Genomic DNA, 22,422 nt, shown 5'->3' with positions numbered 1-22,422 from the left:
GTATAAATACGAAAATCGATGTTTGATATTATAAACCGCATGAGCAAATCAAGACATTGAATTTTAAACTTGCGTGAATGCCAATCGCTACATAGGTTTTTAAAAAGACGTAAATACAAATCACAATATCGGATTTTTAAATCTCGTAAATAAGAATCGCAACGTACAATATTCAAATCGCATGAATAAGAATCGCAACACGCAAATATGAAAAGCTATGTTTGATATTAAAATCGTGTGAATAAGAATCGAGATATTAGCAGATTCCAGGCTTGGGACCTCTAAAAGGCTTGTCAGAAGCAGTTTCGTTTGAACTACAAAAATCGGATCTATCTGGAGGGCGGGTAAAAAATTCGGAAAATCTTATCTGCTGCGAGTAAAAGGGGAGAAAATAGCTAAAATAAGTAAAAATAAGAAAGGATTGGTAGCTATGTAGTTTGAATTTTTCGTTTCTCTTTGAAAATCGGTGCATTTTCTGAAAAAGCGGAATACTTATGAAAAAAAAGTGAAATTTTTAGAAAAATCTGAATTTTTGATAAAAAAGCTGAAATTCAAGAGATAAGAGTGTAAAAAACGGAAATCCGCTAAAAAGCGGAAAAATCTCATCCCTGGGGCGGTGGATGGGTGTGAATGTAAAGAATCATGTTTTCCTGAGAAATGAAGACCGATTGTTCAATATCGGTGATCATTTCTTCCAGACTCTCCTTGATCGCTCAGTGAAATTGATATTACAAAGTTACATTTTTACAGGTTAAAACGTTTGGAATTTAAAAAAATTTTAAATTTCAATAGCGAATACATTGATTTACTTATCTTTGATGGATGCTTACGAAGCAATTAAAACTGTTTGCTCTTTTGTAATGCAAAATGAAAATTTGAATTATTTTCTGGTTACAGTTGATAAGTTAAAAGACTTTTGGAAAGCATGTGTGAATAAGAAACCACAACAGTGAGCTATAACTGATTATTTTATTAATGATCTTCTCTTTGAACAATGAATCAGTTATTTCCAATTAGTTAGTCACTTTTCAGCAATTTTATATTAGCTTCTACAGAATTTTAAAAAAAAGTAGAACTTTAAAATTAAGTAAACTTTTTGAATTTCACCAGTACAATATTTTTTCCTTCCTTTATAACTTAATTATATTTTTAAAGAAATTAGTTATATTTAATATGAGGTGCACAAAAATTACTAATTTAATATAAAGTGCAAAATAAAAACATTTATCGAAATGAAATATATGTTAATTTACATAGTCATAATAGGCATTTAAGATTAAAAAAACATAAATAGATAACAGATAAAGATTAACAGAAAATGTGTGTAATATTATACAATTTTAAACAAAAAATTTTCACAAAAAGTAGTTTACTAATGTAAACTACTTTTAACGTAAACAAATTTTCTGTACCCCTTTGAATTAACATTAACGAAGTTTGACTGTATATCATATTTTTAAGCCTTATATATTATTTATATGATATATTATGTCATGTTAAATATTTTGTGTAAAAAAAGATATATTTAAAGACTAGATTTAATATTTAATTAACATAACTATTTTGTGGCCAACAGTATAATAGTGGCAATGTCAACAGCATTACGCACCAACTGTCTTTATTCCCCAGGCAAGCTAGTATTTAAAGACTTAATGCTGGGTGGGCTTCAAGCAGAAGCCACCGATCAAACACTAGCTCCTCATAATGACAATTTAGTGCTTTTTAATACAATAATAAGTTTAAATACAAAGTTATCAATCATTGTTTGAAAGTAACAACAAGTAATAAGTATTTATTGAATTGATTTACTAAAATGCTTATCTTCTGTAAGATAGTATAGAACAAAATAGTATAAAACAAGTTTTTTTCTTCTGAATTTCAAGTTTTACTTACTAGCTTTGCTGTTACATTCTTTTTCAAAGCTTTGATATTTTCTCGGGCAATAACTTTTGCACCAATACAAGCTTGAATAGCTATTACATACAACTGAGGTTCAATGCATTCTTTTAAGCGCTTACACAATGATCTTCCAACTTGTTCAACTTTAGATGCATGAATAATATGGGAAAGCTCATCAACAATTTTACCATTTAAATATATATCTATCTGAAAAAGCAAGTTTACATTATATTATATACTGCTCATGAAATTGTACTGCACATTTTACTCTTCACATTTATACTTTATAAATATCAGAGCTGCAATAGTTGGTAATAACAGAATATAAAAATAATGAAATGTCTTAGCTGAACCTGAAGTGAATAAGCAAGAAACAAATTAGATGAGATAATTTAATTGGTCATTCATTTCCAGGTGCCAACTGTATATTAATATTAATTATTCAGAAATTATTTTTATCTCACAAAAATAATTAGATTCAAATGTAAATTTCAAAGAAGTTTATAATGTTACGACATTTTTAAGCTCAAATTTGACAGAAAAGTTTATGACAAATGAATTTTCAAAATTTTATGACAGAAACTATTTTAAGTCAATACAAGGTAGCAATAGCTTAGATATAGTTTAATTCCAAATTTCTGTAAACACAATTCATAAAAGCATTTAGATCTCTGCAGCAAAAGTCATTTTGATTAGGACAAAAAAATATTTTTTTAATTCCAGTTACAACTTTATATAAATAAGGAATGTTTTAGTTATGCATACCCATAAACTATTCAAGATTTATTATTAGGATGATATATAATATTAGATATTATCATGACAGTTTAAAATAAAAATCTACAACATCATGAATTTTATCAAATGCAAAATTGAAAAAAGATTAGTTACTGTTATGAATATCAGTATCAAATTACAAAAAAAGTAAAATGGCAAGCAGTATTCTTCTCAAAATCTCTGTAAACTGATGTAGTTTAAATTCCCTAAATGAATTTTAATTGATTATATTCTTTAGTATTGCTGCAACTTTCAAAACTATTTTAAAAATAGATATTTTTGTGACAAAATAATCTCTTGACAGTTAATGCAGTTAGTTCTAACAGTATAGAATTGAATTTTTTTTAGTGTAGCTTCAACAGTTTTATAATCAGAGAAAGCAGGTGTTTAAAAAGACTAATAATTGGTATATCAGAAATTTTCATTTTTCAAATGTTAATAATGTAAGGTGGAAAATATATAAAGTAATCAAAGAACATAATCCAACTCAAAATGAAGCAAAATGAATAAATATTAAATTATATAGAGGATACTTTAATATCCTTTTCCTACAAAAAAGCATGAAATCAAATCAAAAATGTATGCTTTTTTTTTTAAAAAAAATTATGACATAAATCAATATTAAAAAATTATGACAAGTTTTTTTTACCTTTTTTAGAACACTTGATTCATAACCTATTTCTTCATAATCAAAACTGAAAAAAAAATTTTTTTTAATAAGAATCATAAATAACCATAGTATAAAATTTTGTTGAATATCTATTTCATGATTCATACATGGCTGATCTTAAACACACTGAAAACCCTTTAGTGATTTTATACTACTTTGATGTACCTTATAAATAGGAATTAATTAGCATAAACAAACTGATGAAAAAATATTTTCCCCTCTCACCTAATAAAGAAAATAATGAAAAAATGCTTGATATTATTCCGTACAGCAAAAATCATAAAATTTAAAGGTTGCTCAGTTTCCTTTTCCTAAGTATTTAAATCATTTTTATGTATATTTTTTCAAAAAATTGCTTCAATTGAATTTAAGTCAATTCTTACACTTGTGATAATTACAGCATAATAGTGACAATTGGTTTAAAAGTTCATATGTGCTTTATAACTATTCATGTCAGATATTGCTTAGATCAGGATGTGATATTTTTCCTCTTTTTTTAATATAAGTCTTAATACACATGACAAGCACAAATCAACAGTTTAATAAACATATTAATTGGTATAGAACCCAAAAAAGTTATAAGTTGTATAAACAGCAACCTCTAGTTATTATTGCAAGATTATATCAAGGGAGCATTCTCCCATGTGAAAGATGGCCACAACAATCTGTAATTTTTGAATCTCTGCACGCCATAATATACTAAATTTCTGTGAAAAAAAAATTAGTTCCTAAAATCGCTGATAAGGAAATTTATGCGACTGTGCAATGCAAAAAGTGCTAAAAACACATACATAATAACAGAAAACATAATAACACATACAAATAAGAAAGGCTAATAGTTAAATTAACCCGTTAGCTTCGACAATGTTGAAAAAAATTTAACTGAAACACAACATACGTGTCTCATGGTCGCTAAGTGTTAAAATAATAATTTAAAGATCATTTAGCAAACATTTTATGTGAATACGATAAGTGCACAAGGATAGATTTCAGACACAATGCCTATGTACTCAAATTATTTGTAACATTTATTTCACATGTTTTTTACTCTTTTGATTGCTTTGACTAGTTTAAATTTGATGTTAGAGCATAACTCCTAAACGTAAGTGGTTTCCAACAATATAGTTCTAACATTATATATGATTGAATAATAAATTTTTGATAATGCTAATCAGAATTTTAATTTTAGATAACACATAACTAGTGGTATAAAAGGTCAAAAATTAAATAAGTAGTTATCAAACATGCTATAAGATGAAGGTAAGAAAAATAATTTATCCTGTTCTATGATCAAAAGTTAAAATTGGTATCTCACAATTTATTCAAATCAGATCTCAATATTAAAAAAAGGATTAATTTAAGAGAATGAAATAAAAGAAGAAAAGTAACTGAAAAGAAATGCAATTAATAAAAAAATCAAAAGACCTTGCAAAACCTGATGAAATCTGTTTTAACTCATCAAAAAAGTCTACAATGATTTCATTCATGGGAAATTTGTAGGTAAGTAATATGGTATGATCATCAATATTTTGTGCACTTTTTTGCTCTCCTCTTCTATTCTGAATTAAAAGAAAAAAAAGTTAGTTTAAGTCAGAAAATAAGTAAATTAGAAAAAACAATAATTTATTTGAATGCTACAGTAAGCAATGGTTTCATATATTATCAAACAAAATGAGTATCAAGTTTAGTGCTTCTTTTAGTAATACCTAACTCTTTTATTTTAATCTAATCTAATTAACTCTTATAAATGCTTTCAAATATTCTTTTTATTTACTCATTTTTTGGCATCCTAGCAAGCAATTAAATACCTATGACACACCAAGTCAAGAAAATCATTAAAGGAGAAAGTAATCTTAAAAATTCTTCGAATTTCCAGTCAGAAGATGAAGCTTCATCTCAATCTATGCTTCTATAATATTGTTATGGTCAAGGTATAAAGGGTCACAATGAAGCAAAAAAGAGAGTCTGGAATTAAAGAAAGAGCTTCAAAACAGAGTTTTAAATCCATTTCAAAAATATATCTTTAGCTAAAGTAATTTAGTGTATGATCACTTAACTAAAGTAATTTTGTGTTAGTAAAATCAGCACATGTGTGTGATGATCTCTAGAGCATATTCTAAATACTTAACAAAATTCCTTGAATTTCATTGCTGATAATCCTCAAAAAGCTAGAAACAGTCACTTTTATGTTCCATTGTTGGAATCTGGCAGCGAAGATTGAAATGAATTCTTCTTGAAATAAATTTGCTATAAAACTTCATTAAATATTAAATAATTTCTCACATACTTTAGAAATATTCTTTTAGTAAAAAATCTTTTTCACCCACATGGTGTTTTCCACAATTTTATTTTGTAATTCTATGGAAAGATAATCAGTTTCTAGATACACTAACACTCCTTTAATTCATTTCATTGAATATGCAGGATAATCAAAAAATGGTTATAGTATTTCTCAAAAAGTGTGACATTTTTAATATTATTTAGTTTTAAAAATTGAAACATCAAAAGAAGATAAAGACAAAAAAAAGATAAACTTTGCATTTTAGTGTCATGCTGTACATGCTAGAAATATATTGCAAAATTTTATCAAAACAAGAGCATTTGAAAGACAAAACAATTTAAAGAAAGAGAATCTTCAGTGAATGAATCACACTCTGGTAGAGAAATGACTTTTACTACATCACATTTACATGTTAATCCAAAACAGATAAATTGAACTTAACTGTTCTGGGATTAATGATTGTTATCACAATCAACCACAAGAAATTGATTGGAATAGGCATAACATAAGCATAAAATATAGAAGTAAATTTTGTTAGCAACTAATGATATACAATAATTATATCGCTGGAAGTAAGCTTGGTTTTTAATGTCGGAGACTCTTAAATAGAATAGTACTACTTCGTAAATAAAATGTATATAGTTGTAATTTATTCTATATCTTATTATTTAATTGTTGCAACATTTAAACAGTGTGACAAACTATGGTCAAATTCGGGTCACTAGTTGTCATGCTGTCTAAGTGTCACAACAATTAAATAATAAAATAACAAAATAAATTATTTCATTTACAAAGTAGTAATATGAAATTTAAGAGACAGAGACCTTAAAAACCAAGCTTTCTTTAAATGATATAATTATTGTGTATCATTAATTGCTAGTGAAATTTACTTCTACATTTCATGCTTTCATCTAAAAATAAGCATCTCAAAATAAGTGTTGTCTCACACATATATCCTGTAAATGTAAAAATCTGTGCCGAATTTAAAAACAAAATGAGTTCAACAGTACTTCAACTTATTCATCAATAATCATTTTTTATAACTACCTCTTTTAGAACTGCCTTATTTTTTTTAGAAATTGTGTTCATTATAGGAAGGTGTAAGAACAGTTTTCATCTTTTCCTACCATTCAAATATTTGTAAGAAACGGAGAATATGAAATTCTGAAATTCTAAAAAAAGAATTCGTAGTGTTTATGCTTTTAGAGTTGCATGCAAGAAATGGTTTTCTATTGTTATTTGCTGGCAACATTCTTCAATAATCTCAGACATGCATAATATCAGTTTTTTCATGCAATTAAAGTCAGACAAAAACTTTTACAATCATCTGATGAACTGGTTTCTGTCCTTTAGAATTCAGCAATTTTAGAAAATCCTTTGAGGTTTGTAGCATAGTGCTTTTCCAATTGTTTCATAAACTTTCACAGTGCTCTCTTATAGCATAATAATCATTCAAAAACATATGAGACATTTTTTTGTCACATGTTTTTTTTTTGTTATAATATTTAATTACAAGTATTTAATTAATTTGTTACAATTTTTTTGTCCCCAAATGTTTTTATTTTCTATAATTTTTCCTCATAAAAACATTTTGAAAGCATATTATGAAAGCTTATTTTGGTAATTACAGAGAGAGGATACATTAGAGGAGAAATACATTGCAATCGAAGATTTACTTGACAAAGCTGCAACAGTTACTGTTAATAACCTGATACCAGTTATTTTATGAAGTGGAAGTTTTCATTGACACAGTTGCATCCATGTACAAAAATTGAAGTTATGTTATTGAGTTATATTAAAAATAAAATTTGAATTTTTCATACCAAGCACATTTTTAAAACAGCACTATAATAGTCTGAAGGAGTAATTATTGTTCCCAGTACCATTGGCTCAAAATATTCTTCAATTATTTCAGGAGGTGGAAACTATAAAAATAATAAAAAATAAACATTTTCAAAATGTGAATGAATTTAAAATTACTAAACTAATAATAAAATAGCATATATAACCTCATTTGGATTTGATACAATAATTTCTTCCCCACAATAGGTTTTAATATTATTTTGTCCCTTTATTTTGACTAAAAGAAAAATTACATTTTATTAAGTTGTAAAATAATGCACACATTGAATGACATAAAAAAAATATCTAGAAGAGTTCTGGTGTAAATAAAATATTAGATCCCTAACTTAAACTCAGATAATTACTCACATCCTGTTTTAAAACTTTATAAAAAACTTTACTCTTTTTTTCAGAGAAACTTTTTTGCAATATTTAATTAGATCCTTAACTCTATGGCTTTAATGTGCTTAAGATCAATATCTGAATAAAATAATTTTTAAAATTAGATAAAAATTATGTTGCAAATCTTATTTTAATACTAATCAAATTAATTTTAATTACTATTAATAATAATTACTTTTAATTACTATTAATAATTACTTTTAATACCAATGAAATGAAATAATTTTAATACTAACAAAAAATTTTAACACTAATGAACAGAAAGAACAAAATGATTTTGATTTCAGTTCATGGCAGAAAATCTCACAGTGAAAATTGTATGGAAAGTGGGACTAGTTGTGCTATCTCTTAGGAATATTCAGAAGTACAAAAATAATCACGGGATTTAAAAAGTCATGTACAAAGCGAGGAATTTAATTTCAATAATGCAAATTTTTTCTTCACCGCATTGCATGCGACGCTGACCACACGGGTACAGAAACACGGAGCACATGAGATGCGACTCCCACAAGAAGAGATTAAAGCTAAAGCAAACACTTCAGGAATACAAACATTTTGGTAAATTTATAATAATTGGTACACTTAAATAAATTTTGAAATAATGGTTAAAATTGCCCCATTCATTAACATTTTCTATATCTGGTATAAAATATTTTGAGAATGAAGTAGAACATTTGTGTAGAACACACACACACATATATATATATAGTTCAAATGATTATATAAAGTTCAAATATAATCAAGTGATAAATTCAAAATGAAGATAAAACAAAGGAAAATTATAGACATATGAAAAAAAGGGGGAGGGAAATAATAATGAAAAAAAAACAAATAAAAAAATTTAAAAAAAGATTAAATTTTTTTTAAAAAAACGGAAAATAAAGGATATAATCTTTTCATCTGTTCACACGATATATTAATCAGTTGTTTGTTATTATTATTTCTTCATTATTATTTCCCCCCCTTTTTTCATATGTCTATAATTTTAATTTGTTTTATCTTCATTTTGAACTTATCTAATGAGTTCTGTTTACTTGCAGCTTATGCGCAATAAATTGAAACTTACTGTTTTTCTTAACTTTCTTTTTACTTGCAGCTTATGGGCAATAAATTGAAACTTATTGTTTTTCTTAACTTTCTTCGTGTTTTCTTGTATTTATTTATTTTGTTGTATATATATATATATATATATATATTAAAATTTGTGAGAAAAGTAGAAAATTTTTCATATCACCATTACAATACAAATATAGCAAACACATTGAAAAACTATGGGACCATTTATAAATTAGTCACATTAAAAATAAATTTAAATATAGCACATGACAGGATATTTTTTAAGTAAATATAGTACTAAATATAGTAACAAGAAGCATAAATGAGCTTTCATAAGGAATAATATAAATATATAAAAGGAGCTTGCAATAATAAATTGTTCAAACTCTCTAGGCAATAAATTACAAATTTTAGTTTAGTTGAGAAATAAATTCTTGGCAACAATGATGTGCATAATAAGTATATTATGAAATAACCAATAGAAACAAACTGTAATTTTGCACATTTTAGGAACAATTAGATTTTAATGTAATAACTGAACAAACTATAAACAAAATAGTTTACGTTTATAGGGAATTCCAGGCGCAGTAACAATGACTTCAGTATTGAATTCTTGTTGCAGCCTCTGACAAAATACTTCCATATGTAAAAGGCCAAGAAAGCCTAATCTCCAACCTTTACCTAAAGCAGCACTAAGAATAGAAGAATAGAAAATAAAAATTTTAATAGACAGTACTCACATTGATATATATCATGTATATATATATATATACATGATATATATCAATGTGAGTACTGTCTATTAAAATTTTTAATATATATATATATATATATATATATATAAGAAATACTGCGAAAAAGGGTAAACACAGCAAATGTTAAAGTGGAGGGGAAATCCCCTTTTGTCACACAAGAAAAAATAAAGAGAACCCAATCAGCATGCCACGCCTTTATGCTTGATTGATAGCCAATGATGGGAGAGAAAATAAGAATTTGTCACTACCCCGCCCTCAACTTGAATGACAAGTAAGGAGGAAATGAAATTTTCTTCTCCACCTACACACCTTAATGAATGACGGGAATTTCCCCTTCTTGCTTGAATCGTTCTAGTTCAAAATTCCGGAGAGAGCGATTAATACTTTCATAACTGTGAATTTTTTTCGTTTTCTATATTTATTTTTAAAATAGCAATAATTATTTTTTTCTAATATTTTGTTTATGATTGATTAGATATCATTCTAAATACTAAAACATTATCGCCTCCTCGGTCACCCGACCTATCATCTCTTGATTTCTGGAGTCATATGAAAACACTGGTTTATGACACCCCTGTTGATAATGCTGGTTGCAAGAATCACAGTAGCTGCCTGTAAGATATGCCTGGAGTATTGCAAAATGTTCGAATATCCATGCGTCGGAGATGTGAGGTGTACATTGTAGCCGTTGGCGGAAACTTCGAACACTTACTTTGGCCCATGTACCATATAATTTTTTCAATATATTATTATAGCGATTTTTCACTTACGGTCTCTTTTCTGTATGGTGATTCTGTATACCTCACCGCTTCAGGAGAGCATTTCCGACCCCACATTGCTATATGATTTCGAGTCGTCAGGATGCCCCCTACCCCTCTTAGAAGTTCTGAAACGCTTAACTGAGACACCCTGTACAGTGTAAAGTCGCGTATCCGGAATCGGTGGGACTTCCAGAAGTCCGTATAATAGATTTTTCCGTATAATACACCCCCAAGGTAAACAAAGCTTAAAATGAATTAATAAACGATCTGAATCTAAGAAGCAAAGAATAAATAAACACTATTTTTAAGGGGAATAATGTTTTAGCATTAAAATATAATATATTAGAATCAAATATAAAATATTAGAAAAAAAATATTATTGCTGAAAATATGGAAAACGAAAAAAATTTAACAGTTACGAAAATATTAATCCGCCATTTTGAACTAGAACGATTCAAGCAGGAAGGGGAAATTCTGGAACAAAGCTTAAAATTATCTAAATCTAAGAAGCAAAAAATAAATAAACATTATTTTTAAGAGGAATAATGTTTTAGTATTAGAATATCTAATCAATAAAATTTGAAATATTAGGAAAAAAAATATTATTGCTTAAAATATAGAAAACTAAAAAAAATTGACATATGAAAATAATAATCCGCCATTTTTAACTAGAATGATTCAAGCAAGAAAGGGAAATTCCCGTCATTCATTAAGGTGGGTAGATGGAGGAGAAAAATTCATTTCCTCCTTATTTGTGAAAGAAAATAAGTGTAAAGAGGAGATCATTTAAGTTGAGGGTGGGGAAGTAACAAATTATTGTTTTCACTCCTATTATTGGCTATCAATCAAGCATAAAGGCGGGACACGCGGATCGGGTTCTCTTTATTTTTTCTTTTATGACTGAAAGAATCTGCTAAAGAAAGAATGTTACCCCCTTCCCCCCCCCCGCCTCCTAAATATTACATGGTATGGGGAAGAATGAATGTTTTGTTTCTCAAGGACGTGTATCCTTTTAGACCTATTCAAATTTTCCATTCTGACTCCCCCCACCCACCTTAACGCTTGCCCCGTTTACCCTTTTCCACAGTATTTCTTCTTTCAATAAAAAGATTCCAGGAAATGCCTCTTTCACTAGCCACCTGCATGGGAAAGGAAGGGGGAGGGGACTCAGTTGCGGTCTTTTGAAAACAAATCTCCCTCTTTTTCCTACATTCCAAGGGAGGAGTGTCACTAACAGTCACTCAATGGTGTTAGTAGATCTTCACTTCCCCTTTCTGGTGATTTATGGGTTCGATGCATGAATCAGAGGTTCAGTGCAAGCTAGAAAAAAGAAAATGTGTCAAAAGATCTTTTTTTTTTTAAGGAAAGGGGAAGATGGGGAGATGTTTGTTTATTTTGATTGTTAAAAAGTGTCCGGGAAATCGACCCTTCCGGGAAAGGGACGTCCGGATATGGGACGTTACACTGTATACATAAATGCACACACATACACCAGATATGTCTGTGGATTAATGCAAAATCTATAAATGTCACTTTTTGTAAAAGGTTATCATCTACGTTAAAAATTATCCTATCAATGCAAACAACTAAAAACAAACTTTCAAGAAATTAATAGAAGTTGCTTTCCCTCACCTAGTATCACGCCATAAACGAATAAGTACTCATTACAATAATTTTTTAACGATAATAAATTTTATTTAATGCATTTTAAAACTTCAATATTATTTGATCTTGCAAAGTAGATATATTGATGTTAAATATGCACCTGCTATCTAAAGAAACTGTAACACTTGAATCATTTAAAGTCAATTTTTGAATAGATTTTCCTAAATCCTGCAATTCAGATTGATCAGATGGAAATATTCCAGCGAAAACCTAAAAGAGAAAGTGTAATGCTAATTAAACAAACAATCAAACATTTTAAAAGGTAGTAACGAGTTATTTCTGCAAAGTACAAAAAAGCTTCTTTATGTTATGCAATAAAAAAAAGATGTCACAGAATCTATTAATTGAATTCCTTTGTAAAATAACTCAAACTTCAGTTAAGCAATAAAAAAGTAGACAGTGAGTCAAATATTTATTTATGTCCCAATTCAGAAACAATACATTTTGACTAGTTGTCTATAAAATGCATTCAAAATATAGATATTTATGTAAATATCATTTGCTTAATTCTTAATTATTCTTTAGAAGAGTTTCTGAAATAATTTAGGACTATTTATCAACATTCCATCATACTAAGCTTAAATGCAGAAATCATATTAACTTACTCAAATGTTGAGATGTTAGACAACCCTGCAAAAAATGGTCACCACAAATCAATACAAAATTGTACTGATATCAATATAAAACTTTTAATAATGACATCACCATTGACATGAATAAAATCATTAATTCACCATGACAACAACATATGTCAATACTACTTTAATGATACCACCATTAATGTCAACAATTCTAGCACAATAGTAATATCACAACTGATGTCAAAAGCACCACAGTATTGGGATCAACATTTTATTAATTAGATGTATAACAGAGATGTCAGCATTTAGTAAGGTTTTTCCTTAATTGCCAAGAAAGGTTTCTGTAGTATTTGGTAGAGTTTTCGTTTTATTCACGTAAAAGGTACAATAGGCACAAAGGCAAAAATAATATTAAAATGAAATATTTGATTGATATTCTAGAATTTTTAGAAAAAAGGATTTAAAACTTTAATATGATTAAATGAATGTATATTAGAAAAACGACATAATCAATAAATAAAAAAGGATTGATCCTAAAAAAATCAATTACAGTGTAAAGTCGCGTATCCGGAATCGGTGGGACTTCCAGAAGTCCGTATAATAGATTTTTCCGTATAATAGACCCCCCAAGGTAAACAAAGCTTAAAATGATTTAATAAACGATCTGAATCTAAGAAGCAAAAAATAAATAAACATTATTTTTAAGGGGAATAATGTTTTAGCATTAGAATATCTAATCAATCAAATATAAAATATTAGAAAAAAAATATTATTGCTGAAAATATGGAAAACGAAAAAAATTTAATAGTTATGAAAATATTAATCCGCCATTTTGAACTAGAACGATTCAAGCAGGAAGAGGAAATTCATGTCATTCTGGAACAAAGCTTAAAATGATCTAAATCTCAGAAGCAAAAAATAAATAAACATTATTTTTAAGGGGAATAATGTTTTAGTAATAGAATATCTAATCAATAAAATATTAAATATTGGGAAAAAATATTATTGCTTAAAATATAGAAAACGAAAAGAAATTGACATATGAAAATAATAATCCGCCATTTTTAACCAGAATGATTCAAGCAAGAAAGGGAAATTCCTGTCATTCATTAAGGTGGGTAGGTGGAGGAGAAGAACGTTACCCCCTTTTCCCCCCGCCTCCTAAATATTACATGGTATGGGGAAGAACGAATGTTTCGTTTCTCAAGGACGTGTATCCTTTTAGACCTATTCAAATTTTAAATTTTGACTCCCCCTCCACCTTAACGCTTGCCCCGTTTACCCTTTTCCACAGTATTTCTTCTTTCAATAAAAAGGTTCCAGGAAATGCCTCTTTTACTAGCCACCTGCATGGGAAAGGAGGGGGAGGAGATTCAGTTGTGGTCTTTTGAAAACAAATCTCCTTTTTAATATATTCCAAGCGAGGAGCGTCGCTAACGGTCACTCAATTGCTTTGGTAGATCTTCACTTCCCCTTTCTGGTGATTTATGGGTTTGATGCATAAAACAGAGGTTCAGTGCAAGCTAGAAAAAGAAAAAATGTGTCAAAATACCTTTTTTTTTTTTAGGAAAGGAGAAGATGGAGAGATGTTTGTTTATTTTGATTGTTAAAAAGTGTCCGGGAAATCAACCCTTCCGGGAAAGGGACGTCCGGATACGGGACGTTACACTGTATATGATAATTATCACACAATAGATTTTCAGTTAAAGCATCATAAAAAAGAAACTAAGTGAAAATGTATATTTCAAAAGAATGACTTTCATGCATGAGAAATAATATATATTAACCCTTCTGGTGGCGCTAACGTGAAATAGTTTTACTCTTAAAAGGGCAGACAATTTACCAGAGAGGTACCTCAAACGGCGAGGGTCAGACAAAGGGAATGTCTCCCCCCTTCTTTTTCCGTTTGTTGTTAAGAGAATTATTCATGCTCTATGTGGTCAGTCAGGGTATTGACAGTTAGATTGATGAAACTCAATTTGTAGTTCACTCTTCAACTATATTTTTTGAATGCCTGTGTAAAGCAATGTTTGTTTCCATAAGGTTTTTAACTTTTTACAATTTATATTTAAATGATAGCAGTTTGGTTCTCACCTTCCTCGTTTATAAAGTTTATTAGAGCAATATTATTCAAGTTTTTCTAAAAAAAAAACTCGCAATAAGTAAAATAGAAATTTTATATTTGAAAACAATAGTCTTCATTTTTTATTACTGAATTTTCATTTATTTAGTGATTACTATCACTACACATAGCGTAGATACTAATTGCTATAAAAATCCTTTAATTTTCTACAGTTCAAAATTTTGTACTGTGACAATCTTTTTTCTTTTATTTAATCTAAACCATTATAATTATCTTCCTTTTAAGTTATATCTCTGATTTGGATAGTACGTCAATTAGAATAAAATTTTATCAACAATATTCAAAATGTAGCTAAGGGTAATTTTAACTAGTATTAGTTAATTCCTTTTTTTCTCCCATTCTTTATAAAATTGAAGCTTAACTCTTTGTGTACCAAATAAATTTCCTTGTTGCTCGTAAATAGTACTTCCATGCAGAAACCGAAAATATTGCTGAATCCGAAAATATGAAAGATGACATGGCTTGATAACCTTTGTTAAAATATTTTTTAAAACCTGATTATTGAAGTCTGAACAAAACTTTTGAAATTTTTCGCCTGAGAAAATTTGGTTCTTCCATTAAGGATTCGTAAACTGGTGTAGTGTCGATCACAGTTACAGCCTTTTTTTAGAAAGAAAAAGAAAGTTCATTTGCTTTTTTTCCTCTCTGAATTGAAGAATTATTGAAGAATTGAAGAATTATTCTTCTGAAGAATTATTGAAGAATTTTTGTGTTGATTTTTTAATATAATTTTTAATTTTCACAAATTATGTCTAAATTTTCACAAAAATGTTTCACACACGTCTCAGAAAAACCTAGACAATTTTGCTTTGACAAATCATTAATTTTGACAAATCATCAGAATAGATATTTAGCCAATTTTTTTCTTTTAAATTTCTCTTGCCTGCATTGCAACTTTTATTTTTTCAATTACAAATGCAATTAGCTCACATTCACAAGTAAAGAAAATGGACATGAAGCTGTTTGGGTTCTGCAAGAACATCAAGGCTCTTGCCTAAAGATTTGTGGTGATAAAATTTCAAGAACCTTTTTTAGCTTAAAAATTTTCCTGATAAGTTGTACAAATTTTATAGCCTTTGTTTTTTCCCAAACCAATAAAAAAATTTCCAAACAAACAATCAAAGCAGGATAAAATTATAAATGCTGAAAACAGAAATTTTCGTGATAGTGATCAAAGAAAATCACACTTTTTTGTGATTTTAATTGATTTTTTAACGAAATTTAAAATGTTTGAAGCATTTAATATAAGGTACTCTATAAATTCTAACAAACAATTATCTTCCTTAGAATGCAGTGACATAAAAATAATGATATTTCTGGCTTTCCTCTTATGTAATGCCTTATACCTTACTTATGCAAGGTTCGTGATTATTTTGATTTATATCAGATTTTTTTGATTTAAATCAGATTTTTTTTTATTCAAATACACTGTAAGAACTTTAATTTATGATTAAAAAAACTTCAGAAATGTTTAATCAAAATTAAATTAACATTAAAACTATATTATAACAATATTTTAGAAGCTCTAACTTACTAAAATAATTTTTCGTTATACAATAATACAGAGCTTTGAATGCATGTCAACCATTTTGGAACAAATGCATGACTGAAATTGAAAGACTAGATGAAATAGAGAATTTAAAGAATACTTCAGGGGTCTGTTTAGGTTGTTTTTCTGAAAGGTACCTATTTTGTGAAAATGTAGACATAATTTGTGAAAATTAAAAATTATATTAAAAAATCAACACGAAAATATGGTAGAAATATGGATTTATCGTTTCTTACAAGACACAAAAATAAAATGTTAGAAGAAGTATTTTGTGAAATTATTCTACAGCTTTTCCTAAAGTTGAATTTGTGAAGGTACCGCTAAACGGCAGTAAATTTGGTTTGGACAGGCCTCTGTACTTTAACTGTTAAAACAAAGTTTCAATTAGCAAACCATAATTCTAATTTAAAATCGTGATTTCTTTTTTTCCCCTTGATTTTTAAAATGACAAAATAAATAAATATTTAATCTACATATATTTATAGTATTAAAATACTCATTTAAAATAGATAAGTTAAACTAAGAAATTTTTTTAAAAAATCTATGTACTCATTGGAGTTTTTTTTACAAAATTTCTTCATAGAAAATCTGATAAAGTCAAAGATACTGTAAACATATTATAAGAAAGAAAAAAAAATTAATAACCCTACTGCTTCAAATAGACTTGAAAAGGAAGAATGCAACGATATCAGGAAAAAATATCTGAATTCATCAGCATTTTTTCTTTATATTTTTAGCATATTAGGGTAATTTCTTTTTAATATAACCTCAAGCTTCAGAAATATATATTTTCGACCAATAAAATATAATGTAGATTTTAATTCTCTACTTTTTCAATTAAAAGGTAGAATTTTAATTAATATTATTTGCACTTTTTTTTTTTTTAAAAATTCATGTTTCTTAATTACTTTCTACAGCTATGCAAGTCTATATTAAGACAGCATTAAATGTTTACTTTAATCTGTACTTTCAATCTCAAGAATCAAAAGATTTTTAAAAATGTAATTTCAAATGTGTTGGAATTTGACACACACCAAGAAAGTAATTTCTTTAACTAAAATGAATTAATGCAGCAATTTATTTAAAATAAATTTTAAAACTAAGAAAAGAAAATAATGAAAGTATCAATAATTTGAAACACTGTATTTTAACTTTTAAAATCAATCTATATATATATATATATATATATATATATATATATATATATATATATATATATATATATATATATATATATATATATATATATATATATATATATATATATATATATATAAATTAGTTGATTTAAATCAAGCTGATTTAAATCAACAAATCCTGCATACATGTAAGAAATTTTTTTAGATAAGACTTTAACATTTTTGAACATCAACACACAAATAATAATTTAAATGATCAACATAGAATTGTATTTAATAAAGATTGGTGGGTATTTTAAACCTTAAAGTATCATGACCTTGATCATCATCTTTAAAATTTGTCAAAAATTTCCCTTCCCAACATATTTTTTCCATAGTCATAACATAGTGACATCAAGGAAGAAATTTTTAAGATGCAACCTAAAATTTGTAGGAGATCAACAATTAGTGAAAAAAGTCAATTAAAGAGTTATGACATTACATTTCTAAATGTGTTTAATGCAGTCAAAATTATAGATGATTAAAATCAGGAGACTAAAACAGAACATGAGTGCATAGTTTTTATTTTATTGTAATTTCATTTTGAAGGCAGTAAATATTTTTATCTATAAAATCAAGAGATCTAATGTTAAACATTCAAAGGAGTTTCAATATATCTGTTGTTATTACAACAAATTCTAGATGAATTTTGATAGAGCCAGAAATTGTATTAAAAATTCTTTTTTTTTAAGTGTGTAAACTTAAATAAATTTTATGTTTCCGATACCTTAAAAAATTTGAAGAAGGCATATCTAATGAAATTTTCAGGAGGGGAAAAAACAGTCAACAGCTACATCGCAAAGAAGATATTGACATTAAACCACCTTATAAAAAAAACTCCCAAATAATCTTACTTTTTCATTAACTTCCTTACTATTTATTTGCATACAATTTTATTTTATTTATATTGTTTACCTAAAGTAATATCGTTACAAAATATTTTGCGCACATTTGCACAATAGCAATAGGTTTGTTTATTGGTCTCATTATACTTCTTTACTGTTTACTTGCATAAAATTTCATAAAACTTAAGATAGGTTTTTATTATTCAAAATGGAGCTTTTACACAAAAAATATATATATAGTGAAATTGTTTCTCTACAATAATTTACCAAATAGGATTTTCAATTATTTTTGCATTTACGAGGATCACTCTGAAATTTTTGAGATACAACTAGGTTTTTAAAGTTACACTTACAAAATTTTAGGTGTGTTCAAAGTAGTCTCCTCCAGCATCAATGCACTTTTGTAGTAGAATTTTAAACAGATTAAATGCCACAAGCCATTCATTTCTTGGAAAAGATGAAAAAAATGCATTTATAGCCACATCAATCTCTTCTTCTGAATGAAAATGACGTCCACGTAAGTTCTTTTTTAGATTAAAGAATGACCAAAAGTCACACATGGCTAGATCAGGTGAATACGGCGGATGTTCTATCACTTTAATTTGTTTTTGTTTAAGAAACTCAACTGTTAATCCAGCTGTATGTGAAGATGCATTGTCACGGTGAAGCATTAGTCCCCTAACATTCACTTCTTGTAGAATTTCTGGAAAACATTTAGTGCTATCCCAGTTTGCTGTCACTGTCTTCTGTCCTACCAACTTGATGGCTTTGACCAATCCCGTGCATCTGAAGAAAGCGGCATACATCACTTTTTTCAGTGCGTGTTGTCTTTTTACCATTATCGAAGTGGGATCATCTTCAAAGACCCATACTCTGCTTTCTTGATGCGTTGGAACGTCAAAGAACGGTATGAACGTTTCATCACCAGTTACAATTTTAGAAATGCGATGGCCACCATCATTTACCAATTTAGGAATTTCTTTACTGATTCTGACAAGCCCCTCTTTTTGGTGCTCAGTTAGATTATGGGGAACCCAAAGGCAAACTACATTTTTCATATGTAATTCTTCATGAATAATTTTGTGTAAGGCTGCGGATCCAATGTTAAGTTTCTTCTGTATAATTTGATAGGTACAGCGATTATCATCCTTTAACAGTTTTCGTAAGGCAGACACATTATCCGGGATTACTGCTGACGGTGACCTTCCTGTGCGTTCTTCATCCTGAAGAAAATTGTGACCTCTGCTAAATTCTTTAAAGCATCTGAATACGGTAGCACGAGCTGGAGATTCATCACCAAACGCTAATTGTAACCGCTAAACGCATTCTTCTTGATTTAATCCTGCCTTAAAATCGTAGAAAATCATAGTGCAAAAATGTTCTTGCGTCAACTCTATTTTCTCTTCTGTTAAAAATTTATTTTACGTTAAACAAGTTGAAGTAAGTCAATAAAAAATAGTCTGCTGTGTTAAAATACTTTGTATTTTAAAATTAAACCATTATTTTTAATTCGTAAATTCTCGTCTGCGTGTATCTCAAAAATTTCAGAGTAACCCTCATATATTCATAAATTTGAATTATAAACCACAAAATTACCAAAAGATGTAAAAGTCAAATGTTAAGATTGTAAAGAATTAACTCATCCATTCATTGCTAGTGTTGGAATAATGCAGTCAATGGTATGGATATCAATACGTCAAATTCCAATGTCATTTAAACGGATATCATAAAAATGCCAGGGGAAGTCCAGATGTCACATGAACGTACCTATGCAAATTTTATAGTGATGTGCGGGCTGAATTTCTATACTGCTGAATTGTTGACATTAAGAAGACCATTTTTTGCATGGTATATTCAACAAAAATTTCCTTTTCAATACTTTTTGGTTGATTAACATAGAGGAAAATCAATTTGTTATAACAGAAAGCAACCAAATCTTGATTGACAATTAAAGGGCTAACGGATTTCATTTAGAAACATAACCAAGATAACCAAAATAATATTAAAGAAAAAACTTTAGTTTATCAGAAATTAATTTAAATGGAGATTATTGTATCAAAACTAATATGCAGTAGAACTAGCAAAATAATAAATAATTCGAACTGTTACAAAATTTTACAATAATAATTCTACCATAGGCTTAGAATCAGCAATAACAGGAAGTTTTTCAACATTAGTATCAGATTTAAACCAAGTGTCTCCGACTTTGGCATCATTAGGATTTTTTATATTAGCCCTAAAGTAGCCAGCTTGTCCTGCAAACCTATAAAAAAGGTTTTTAAAAATTACCTTTTGTTTTATTTATCACATGCACAGACAATGCAGTTTATAATCCAAATTAAAACTTTTTGCCACACTAACAAATTTTGTATTTATATTTTTTTCACAGGGAAAAAAACACAAAATTAATTTTCTTGTGAGTTAAAGACATCTCTACACAGTTCTTAATACTAAAACGATGCATTTGACACACACAAAAAAAAATTGCAATTGGAAAATTTAGAAATATGACTAAGTCAATTAAATTTCTAATAATAATCTGTGTATTGTTGAATCTTTGTAGTATAAAAAGGCAAATATAGGTTAGCATTATCTACAAGTTTTGCTTGAAGCTAAAAGAATTTGCAAAATAGAAAAGAAATTCAACATTATTGGTGTGGTTAAAAGTGAAAATTAATCCTCAATACATTGATTCAATTAAAAAGAGTTTCCATATCTTATTTTCAGCAGTAGAGTCAGATGAAGTTATTTAGTCATAAGAACAGTTTTTTTTTTTTTACTTTAGATTATAACTATAAAAAAGTTTTAAAAAATTTAAAATGTTTTGGTTATAATTTCACATTATAATAGTTTAGAAAACAATACACTCTACTTGAAAATTTTTTAAACATCTTTTTAGAATGTTTTTTATAATTTTTTTTTAACAATTGTGTACGATAAAGTTGTCATACTGGAAAAAATAGACATGCAAAGATTATACATAGACACGCATTTATATTAGTTGAGAATATTTGGAGCAGCTTTGTTTATGAGAAATTATAAACTTTAGCTGATAAATTATCAATTTTATAAGGTATGGGAAAATATAACTAATGTAGCATTGCAGCAACTCTCTTTCCTTTTAATGAGTATCAGTCATCTTATTTCTGCCCAAACTGTCTGACTGTTTGAGATAGTCTCTCTGTGAATAAAATAAGCAGTCTTGGTCTGCCAATTTTTGGAAAAGGAGAGGAAACCTGAGAACAGGGGCAGGAGAGAGGGCTAAGACATGGAGAGAGCTGAGTGGGATCTGAGGAAAAAGAATATGTTGTGATACAAATTCTGAAGCAAGATATATATCAACCCTGAAACTATTGCTGCTACAATTGATAGATCCAGATAATAACTACCTGATACCTACAAATGATTTCTCAGTTCTTTAAGATTTCAAGTCAAGCACATGTGCAAAATAAGTGACTTTAAATTCAATTGATTCTAGTAGTGCAATTCCTTTTCTAATCTTCCCTCTAAATCTGTGTCACATGTTGATTTAGTTTCGTGTAATTTGTAATTATTTTATTTTATTATGCCACATGGTCTAATTTATTTCAATGAGTAAATCTTGATAATTAAGTTAATCATCATTAAAATTGCTTAAGTAAATTTTCTACCTTGTGACCATTATTTCTAGACATATATTTTTTATCTTACTTTATTTGTATGTGTTGGTGATGATTTGGGATAGGCCATAGTTGTTAAATGCATTAGTACTAAATTTGTCAATTATCCCTTTATACTTTACCCAAATTGTCACATGTATTTTGGTGCCGTGATCAGGATAATAAGGTCTGGCAGTTATTTGTGATAAATATAATTCCCAAGTTTGTAGATTAATATTTAAATATTATAATTTTCTCATTCATTTGGCCATTCAGGAAGTATTAAGTTTATTATCAAATTTATGGACCATGTGGTAAATACTTGTTAAAGCTAATTCAGTGCACACATATACTTTAACTTAACTGTGTAATAAGGTTGT

General features: G+C 28.0%; 1 protein-coding gene across 11 annotated transcripts in view; it reads right to left on the bottom strand.

The window, feature by feature from the left end:
• The window catches only part of waw (Translation factor waclaw), a 63,381-nt gene that overhangs the window by 6,214 nt on the left and 34,745 nt on the right, over positions 1 to 22,422 (bottom strand). For all 11 annotated transcript variants that reach the window (XM_043039829.3, XM_043039832.3, XM_043039830.3 and 8 more), the window contains 8 exons: positions 20,538 to 20,667; positions 12,209 to 12,318; positions 9,492 to 9,619; positions 7,637 to 7,707; positions 7,451 to 7,552; positions 4,772 to 4,905; positions 3,326 to 3,371; positions 1,894 to 2,106 (listed from right to left, as the gene is read on the bottom strand). In XM_043039829.3, coding sequence (XP_042895763.2) covers positions 1,894 to 2,106; positions 3,326 to 3,371; positions 4,772 to 4,905; positions 7,451 to 7,552; positions 7,637 to 7,707; positions 9,492 to 9,619; positions 12,209 to 12,318; positions 20,538 to 20,667 — 934 coding nt within the window. The remainder of the gene's footprint in view (positions 1 to 1,893; positions 2,107 to 3,325; positions 3,372 to 4,771; positions 4,906 to 7,450; positions 7,553 to 7,636; positions 7,708 to 9,491; positions 9,620 to 12,208; positions 12,319 to 20,537; positions 20,668 to 22,422) is intronic.

This window comes from Parasteatoda tepidariorum, chromosome 12 (assembly GCF_982258835.1).
Source record: "Parasteatoda tepidariorum strain Cologne lab strain chromosome 12, Ptep-v5.0, whole genome shotgun sequence".
Classification (NCBI taxonomy): Eukaryota; Metazoa; Arthropoda; class Arachnida; order Araneae; family Theridiidae; genus Parasteatoda; species Parasteatoda tepidariorum.
This window is presented reverse-complemented; position numbering and strand designations above follow the sequence as displayed.